This window comes from Mycteria americana, chromosome 1, assembly GCF_035582795.1.
Source record: "Mycteria americana isolate JAX WOST 10 ecotype Jacksonville Zoo and Gardens chromosome 1, USCA_MyAme_1.0, whole genome shotgun sequence".
In the NCBI taxonomy this organism is placed as follows: Eukaryota; Metazoa; Chordata; class Aves; order Ciconiiformes; family Ciconiidae; genus Mycteria; species Mycteria americana.
The window spans coordinates 64,938,958-64,948,134 of NC_134365.1; the positions used below are offsets into that span (position 1 = coordinate 64,938,958).

General features: G+C 37.9%; 1 protein-coding gene across 2 annotated transcripts in view; it reads right to left on the reverse strand.

Moving 5' to 3' along the window:
* BRAF (B-Raf proto-oncogene, serine/threonine kinase) overlaps positions 1 to 9,177 on the reverse strand; it is an 81,631-nt gene that overhangs the window by 30,555 nt on the left and 41,899 nt on the right. For both annotated transcript variants that reach the window (XM_075503358.1, XM_075503366.1), the window contains exons 4-7: positions 7,052 to 7,155; positions 6,205 to 6,307; positions 4,772 to 4,920; positions 3,426 to 3,545 (exon numbers count right to left, since the gene is read on the reverse strand). In XM_075503358.1, the coding sequence (XP_075359473.1) occupies positions 3,426 to 3,545; positions 4,772 to 4,920; positions 6,205 to 6,307; positions 7,052 to 7,155 (476 nt within the window). The remainder of the gene's footprint in view (positions 1 to 3,425; positions 3,546 to 4,771; positions 4,921 to 6,204; positions 6,308 to 7,051; positions 7,156 to 9,177) is intronic.

The window sequence follows — 9,177 nt, forward strand, 5'->3', positions numbered from 1 at the left end:
CACAAGGCTGGAGCCTGCTCTAAGGCAGGGACTGGCAAGCTTCCAAGAATGGTACACCAGACAGTCCCCCTTTCTTCCTCAAATTTAGAAGATTAAGAATGTTGAGAAATGTTGTTTTTCAAAGAGCCAAGATGTTGCCAACCTGCTTACTAGCAGTGTTCTGCCTCAAGCAAAGCAGACCCTTTCAGTTTCTATTGAGTCCAACCTGCCTCTGTGCTGTTCAAAGTCTGACCATGTACCCCCTTACCACCCACTCCACAGGTTACTTACCCTGCCATAATATCTACCTCATTAGTTTGATGAGTTTTGCCCAACATCGCAACATCTGAGAAAATAGATGGAAGTTGAAAAAGACAACTTTGGAATATTATGAATAGCTAATCTCTCCCCTTTTCATATATCTAAGATTCAGGGAACTGGGTTCACAGAAATTCTGTGCTCATATTTCATGAGCAAAGATACAGAAGAAACTTTATGATAGTGCAATGAATGAAATGAATACAATGTATTATATACAGTTTGCGTACTTCAATTTTATTACAAATGGCTATTGTTAGGGAGACCTACACTTCTAATAATTCTTTCCAGTTAAGTGCAGATTATAACTAAAATGACTATTTTGGCACAAGAGGATACTGCAAACTGAAAGAACTAAAATGTGACAAAAGCCCTAATGTGGAGGCTGGACACATTTTTAGAAGGGGTTCAGAAATGTGCAAGTGGGACCATATGTGCTCCCTTATCTTGGGGTGGAATGTCTGGAGGGACTGCCTATGGCTTACAGTTGGAAGAACGAAAGGCTACAGGACTGGATTGCTTTAGGATGTTACACATGAGCAAAGTGAAACAAAGTTCTCCAGCATGTTTAGCAGCTTTTGCATTGTGTCCAATGGTCTTTTCCTTTATGTCCCTTTCTCTTTCCAACTTCTCCATTTGATCCCTTGACAATTTCTCAGCACGTCACACACGCCTTTGCTCTTGAGCTTGTCTCGCAACACAAACTCTTCCTTTCTTTGGGGACTTTGCCTGCTGCTGGAATCCCTTCACAAGGCTGAAGATGAAGAAGGATGTTTGCCTTCTCTTTCCTCAGGTTTACCAAAAGATTAGTAACATCCCTTCCTCTGTGGGCTGTGCCATGCAAGATGCTAGGAGAACAGAGAAATCAAAGGAACAATTATTAAACTAGTAAGTCTTAATAAAGCGCTAGTTCCTCATATTTTCAATCCCATTGCCCAACTCTCAAATTTCAATCCCTTACTCTCTTCCCGGACAAGATAATCTCAAATGTCAGACTTTTTTTTTTTTTTAATTCCAGTTGAACTGTTGTCCCATACTGTAGCAGTACCCTTTAACAAAACCGTGGGTAAGTATATGTTTTTATAGAAAGGCCCGCATTTTTTTTTACTCTAAGAAAAATTTCAGAAAACTTAGTATTTCCACAGTTATGTCTTTAAAAAGAAGAGAAGTAGTATTAAAGAAAGGCAAAAGGATAACTGGAGAAAGGTATGGACAGTGCTATATGCTCATACAATAGCATCTGAGCTGCTTCTGGAAAGGAAATACTACAAACACAGACGCTTGGGGAAAATTGCATGACTTTGTAACATGCATACTACTTATGAACACTAGCTGATAATCACAAACCATTTCAAAAATAAACAGAATTTTGAAGGCATGATGTATGCCTTTTCTTTGGGGGGGGGGGGAGTTAACAATGAAGTGTACAGCAAGGCAAAAAAAGAAAAAAGTAGAAAGCTAGAAACCTTTTACAGCTCCTGCAACCACAAACATTTACAGATGCAACACCTGGGAAAAGCTCCTTAACCTCAACTGGCAAATATATTTAAATGTTAACATTTTTATATATGTGAAGTTAAAACCCTTAAGGCATTAACCAGCTTTGGTCTCAGTTTTTCCTTTCAGTTTTTACTTCACAAAACTAAGACTGCCTGAAGTAGTGCATGTATCAATTAAGATAATCAATCCTGTTGTATCCTCATAAACTGTTAAGAAAGCACGAATCTGAGGCAGAGGCAATTGAAAAGTAGGAAAATTTAGCATATACCAGTATTAGGATTGGGGCTATATAGTGCCTTTGGCATCCACAGGCATTTAACACAGTTCGTATGAACAAGCTTCTTCACAGATTAATAGTTCTAGCCTGGTTATAATTTCAACTGTACCATAAGAAAGGCAGAGCCTGCTTAGCTTAGAGAACCACAGCAGCAGCCTTGTCCACAACCTGCTGTACTAACATCCATGGGATATAAAGGCAATATCCACTACCTGGAAGAGGCACTTCCAAATTTACTTGAAACTGCACAATATAGTACAAATAAGAACATCATCTCTCTTTGTACTTACCAAATGAGGTTCCCTCTGCAGGACTGTCAAACTATTTTCCTGGGAGGCATCATATTTGATCTTTCATAAAATAGTCTTGGCTGTCCAGGGAATTTCTCTTCTAGTTAGAGTCCATAGGTGCCTGCGTAGCTTCCAGCTGTGTTTCTGCTTTAGTTGGGGCACAATGCTCACCACTCCAAGAGAGCCTCTCTGCCAAATTCAGTTCGTCTCCGTGCAGCACACGTGTCCTAGGAATGTTTTTCTGAAGGCTTTTATATTTGGTGTTTTTAATAAATCTGCATCAGGTTTCTTGACTTTGATACACATCCTCGATTTACTCTTTCCTGGAGATTTGTTCAACTATCTAGTGCTGGGTGGTGTCAGTGCTCTCTTAGCTACTGGGAACATAATCTAAATATGATCACTTATCTCTTCACAGAGAGAGGGTCCAGAATCTTTGTTGGAAATACAGGGGATGAAGGCTGTGGTCAGTTTTAGAAGTCTAATTTTACAAAACCTGGATCTGCAGCAAACAGATGCTATTGATATATCCCAACATCTAAACAGGAGGAAGACAGCTGATCTGGAGGATACTAAAGCAATGTGTACGTGGAAAAACTACTAAAGCAGTATTATGAGCCTGGAATTGGCATCTGTTCACACCAATGTTATAGTGGAGTGGCTTATTCTGAAACGGGTATGTCACTTCAAGGCAAATAAATTGTAGTTTGATAACACAAACTAAAAGAATTTGTGAGGATATAGTTTTGGTTCGTATTAATTTTAGGTACAAAATCTTTCCAGTTTAGACCAGGTCTAAGCTACCATGCAGAAGAAATCAGTTTAACAGGTCAGGCCCCAATTCTACAGACACTTATGCACACGTTTAACTTAGGTTCATTACTAATATATTTCATGTGAATGAAAACATTCACTTCTTTAAAGTTAAGCATAGGTGGATATATTTGCATGACAAGCCAGAATACAAAAATGTAGAGAGAGTTGCAAAGCAGTATTTTGAGTGTTTCTAAGTATACAGTACTGAAATATTATGCTATTAAACAGCAGGAATAAGGTCATACCCAACAGAATCTGAGGGGGGCACTGGGGGGTACGATCCAGATGCTGGGGTGGTCTCTCCTAAGGAGGCCTCCTCCTGCTGTATGGGGTGATGTTCAAAGAACTTGGAGACAAACAGCAAACTGTGAGGCAAGAACAAAACAAAAACAACCTAACTTGTGCAAAACCCAGAAGCTTCACAATATAACACCCAAAGATTGGGAAAAAAAAAACCCCAAAACAAAAAAAAACCCCAAAACCAAACCAAAAAACCAACCAAAAAACCCCAACAACAAAAAAACCCAAAAATCAAAAAAACCCAACCCAAAACCAAACCCGCATTGACCAAATTCTAAATTTTAAAATAAAGACTACACTAACACATTAATCTGCAAGATTTGTTAAAAATATTATTTACTTGACAAAGGATCAAAAGATCATGCCTTAAACATACCTTTGCAGAAAGTAATTTTTTAATCTTTTAGTTGAAATTGCAAACATCTGGTTCCTCAAGAATGCACAACTTATACCTATACGTTGAGTACACGAACTTATTTTAATGTTTGCACTGATGCAATGCCAAAAGCCAAATGGATAGAACTACGTTATCCGTAAGCCCTGAGCACAAACTCTAGAGGTGCCCAAGGGAACAGTTACAAATACCAACATAAGCAGAAATTAAATTTATTCTTGGAAGAAAAACTAGCATTTTAAATGATTCCTTATATGAAAGTCTATTTAAGGGACTTAATAGCCTCTGCTGAAACCAATCAAATAGAACACAGAGCCAGTTTACACCAGATCCTTAACCTACATGAAAGACTTACACAAATAGATCAATAATTAAATTCAAGAACACATGACTGTTTGGGACATTCTTTTTTACGTTTCTTACCTAGGCATCAAACTCACTAACGGATTTATTTTCACTCACTGTAAAACCAACTGCAATTTTACCATATTAAACTAGTGTCTCTTAACATTTTTTTCAGGTTGAAGAGAATAAACCTGCATCTAAACCCACATCTAACCATTTAAGGGCCCCAGCCATCACATAATAAAGAACCAGTTTTGATTAAGAATAACAACTGTGAACAATGAGAAGTCTGTCTGATACAGTCAAGTGCTCAGCCACCCCATTCATGCTTCAAAGAAAGCATTTCATAGTCTAGCAAAAAAAATATGAACTGGTTGTCCGAGCTAGCACAGAGAGAATACGAATTATGCAGTCTCACAAGAACAGCTGAACTCCTGTATTTTTTTCAGGCACCTCCTCTGACTTCCTGAATTACAGATTTAACGTAAGAAATCACTGACAGCTGTAAGCTCAACAAAAGGCTCAACTTCAAAACCAGTTGCGATTACTTACTCAAGTTGGTCATAATTAACACACATCAGTGGCACTTCTGTACTACAGCGCTGGTGAAATTTGTAGCCACATGTCTGGCACCGGAATCCCTGGAAAAGCAGCTTTCGACAAAAGTCGCAGAATGCTAACGTGAAGAATGTTTTTCGTACCTACATTGTCAAAAATAATCATAATTTAATAGAGTCCTTCTGTAAGCCTAAGATAGCCTATTTGCTTTTACCTCCCTCAAATACACTTACAAGCCTCTTTTTTGATGCTGGAGCTACAGTTTTATATATCAAACAGATTTACATAAAAGATTGTCTCCTTTTTGAAATAGTCTTCATGAATTAAAATTTTCTTTCAACTATTTATTGCAATTAATGCTTCACTTCATTAGCAGTAAGAAAAACAACAACAAATCTGAAGCAAAACAGTGCACTACTATCATGCTAGAGACAAACATTCAGAATTTAATTGGATACAACCTATAAAAACAAAAGCTGCTGAAATATTATCTCATCTTCTAATTTTTCCAGGAGCCAAATGACATTTCTATCCAACACTCACAGGACTGGAAATACACATATGGCTTCTATGTATGGTTACATATATATTTGTAATTTTGACTACTGAAACTCAGAAACATGTAAAATTGCAAAAGGGTGAATATATATTATCCCCATATTATAGGGGGGGGGAAATGATTTAGTTTCATTTTCAAATTTAGCAATACTTGGCATAAAAACACATTCTAGTTGTATTACTATATGTAATAATCAAAATTTCAGAAGGATATAAAAAAATGTTAAGCCTACTAGACTTTCATCTAACTAGCCATAGCCAAACTAGCTTGTTTGAGTAAAATAGTTTAAGCAGCTTGCAAATAGAATTTTGGGGTTTGATTTAAATAAAAGATCTTTCTCCTCAATGTGACAAGCATTATTTCCAGGATTTTGTATGTAGCTGGAACCGTTTAGATGGATTCTGTTTAGCAGCTTCCATTTACTTGGTGCTTTATCAGGTCAAAACATATTTGTGCACTAGCATCATTGATGATGTCAGCACCGCTCTGGGAATATTTAGTTCATTAGTTAATTGCTGCTGCAGAGCCAGCAGGGAGGCCCAGAATACATTTTATAGATACAGCAATACAAAAATAGTAGATTATTATTACAGCTCTGCAATGCAGTGCTGATTTAAACTCCCTACGTTTATAGATTTTAGAGGGTGTATTCCGTCCAAATGTGAAAGTTTTAAGGATGATCAAGTACTCTAACATCACTTATTTCAATTACAATTCTAATTCACTTAAGCTATTGTGATTAAAAACTTCTTTCGCAACCCCCGCCACATCCCACACATACAAAATATTATTCAAAGTTATTAATTTGAATTTGAAAGTACAAAGTTGATTTAACCCTACTCAACATTTCATAGAAACCAGTACATACAAAATTGTGTGTCGTGAGCGGCACGTTCTCCAAGACTTCCACATGCAACTCCTCTCCCGTGAGCCAGGAAATGTCAGTGTCCCAGCCGATTGGCTTCTTCTCTCTAAAGTGTAAATAAGCCTTGCATTAGCACCAGCGCACAAGCCCTTGCAGGTCTCCTGCTGAAGATGCGAGATCAGGTAGAAAGTTGCACTGTGGGGGTTTGCTACGGAGCCTCTAACTGCAGGAAACTTTAAAGGCAAGACATTAAGCTCAGCACGTACCAAGGAAAGCACACCTTCCCCGGACAAACTGCATGAAAGAAATGGACTTTTTCAATCAGCTCCAGTAGCAGCCGATTCCTTGGTTCCAAGGTGACAGATACCGTTCTGATCAAATAAAGTGCTTGTGAAAGTACCTGTTCCATGAGAGTTCCAAAGAGATGGCTAATTTTGTGCAGTAAGATAATCTACAAACTTTTTAGGGCTGGAAACTCAATTTTTTTCCCGTCACAGGAACTCTATATTCAGTTAAGAATGCACTATAACTAAGTCAAATAAAACCAAAAAGTTAATAAACTCTATTTAATACTTGTTTGGTTAGCATGAGTTTGATTAATGAGTGTTTTGCCAGCAGTCTATAACCTCATATTACACTGTATTATGCCTGTTCGTGAAGTGATTAAATCTTTTTCTAGGAGTTTGCCATTCTTTCTAGACATGTCTTCTAGGTGCAAATTGTTTTAGTGCAAAGTATCATATCATTCTGAATTTTGAAAACAACTTCCACAACGTTGGAGAGAATCAGCCATACTGGGTAACTCCAAGAAGAGATTCTAAGAGCAAAAACCATCACACACAAACCATACCCATCTTGTATTCTGTAAACAGCACAGCATTCTGGAATAAGACCTCTCATCATCAGAGCTTTCTTTAGGCTGTCTCGGACTGTCACTCCACATCTTGCTGGAACCTAAAGGTCAAATATAAAAAGAAATTAATTAAAACAAGTTCCAATTTATCCCCCCAAACCAATGCAAACATTTTGACCCTCAAGTGCTAAAACCTACTTTTCATGATGCTTTACAGAATGGTAGGTAAGAGTTTTCAGAATCTTTTTTGTACTGTGGAAAAATGTATTGGTGAATAGTATATAAGCAATCTAGTTCAGCTAGAAGAGAGAACAAGCTCTAAATTTCTATTAACATTTGGAATGAAATCTTGACCCAACTCCAAAAATGACTTTACAACTCTTCTCAACCTGAAGAAAGTAGAGACACAGCACACAGATAGCTAGTAAATGTGTACATCTATAAAAAGTTGAGGCCAAGCTGTAAAATGAAGTGGGGCAACATGCCAAGTGGAATTAAAATTAAAGAACTAACTTGAACTGCACTCAGAAAAACATTATGGTAAAATGTAAACATTTTATTTTCTATTTCTAAAATAGAAGTTAAGCATGCAAACAAGTAAAACGAAACAATCATCTTAGGCAGGCAGACCATCACCTCTCACTTTAACCTGTATTTGCAACTCTACAGACACTTCCTATTTGAAAAACATATTCCTCTCTTCTGTTTCACTATTTGAAAAGTTTAAGTGCCTAGCAGGACGGGAAGAATGGAGAAGCACACTAAAACTAGCCAAAGAACTGCAAACCATGCAAAGTAAACATATTTTTCTTGCCTCTACTGTATTCTAGCTGTAGGCGTATCTTGTAAGAATAAGTGTATCATCTCTAGGTATACCTGTGATTTAACCATGTATAGTGTCAAGCCATAAAAACAGAACAATACATAATCTGATGATTAAGTGTAGTTAAGGTGTTGAGTATTGCCAACTTACTATTTCTAGAACTCAGTAGTGAAAATATGTTAACACTTTAGGTGGTATACACACTGGGACATCTCCTATAATCACAGACAGCACCTCAAACATGAATCCAAAGAAAAACCCACAGACTTAACTAACCAAAAGAGTCTGTCTGAACACCTGAGACTCAATTCTAGCTTGCTAGTGGCCTAAGCCAGAGCCCCCGGTAGCCAAAAGCAGTCTCTTAATCAGCTTCCACCGGCTTTGGATCGGAGCCTAGTTTTTGCTCCTTGCACTTAAATTTCCATGGGTATTTAGGGGCCCTATGTCCTACTTAAGGATGACAGTGAAAAGTAGCAGTCTATTTCAAGTAGCTTTGTGAACACCACTTGAGGTTACGCTATATATTGCGTTTCTAGAACTCAAACATATGCTCTCTCAGAAGAGACAAATTAAAGGAATATTTTGCTTCACAATCTTCCTCCCATTAATATGAAAGTGCTTCTTACAGGATATTTGTGCATTTCATCTGGTCAACATGTAAACATTTAAAAAAGAGAATTTCTACTAGTTCCTTGGAAAAAACATCCTATAGCATACTGCTTTACAATCTTGTTATTCAACCTTAAGTGACTTTGGTTTACGCATTCCATTACTTCTTAATGCATCTTTTTATTAATCTAAGTAACTTCTTCCCATCCTAGAAGTTAACACTGTGGCTTTCAACCACTTGTAGGTCATTCCTCCAGCATAAAACATCCTTATTTGTTACTAAGACCTGTCACTGGTATTAACAAGGAGCCTAGGAGCACCTACTATCATCAATATTGTCAACAACTTTCCATTGTAAAACTCAGCCCTCTGTTGTTTAATCCTCTACCAAACTAATTGTTCACACTGAAACCAACTGTTCATAGGGCGTTCTGTGACTGGTAGCCCCTGCTCCCCACCCCTGGGAATGTGGTTAGCATAACTAGCACCATTTTATGAGGCAAGCAGCCATTCTCTGTGGCCAGGTGGGTCACGTATTCATTCTCTTCCCCCTCATTATGAGGCCCCGAAGGTCCTGCAAACCAAGTAAGCAAACCGAACAGATTTCTTCTTCCCCTCCCTACTGGCCTCAAGGTTCCTGGGCGCCAGGCCGATTACTCCCTTCCTTGCTGGACTTGAAGGTCCCAAGCAC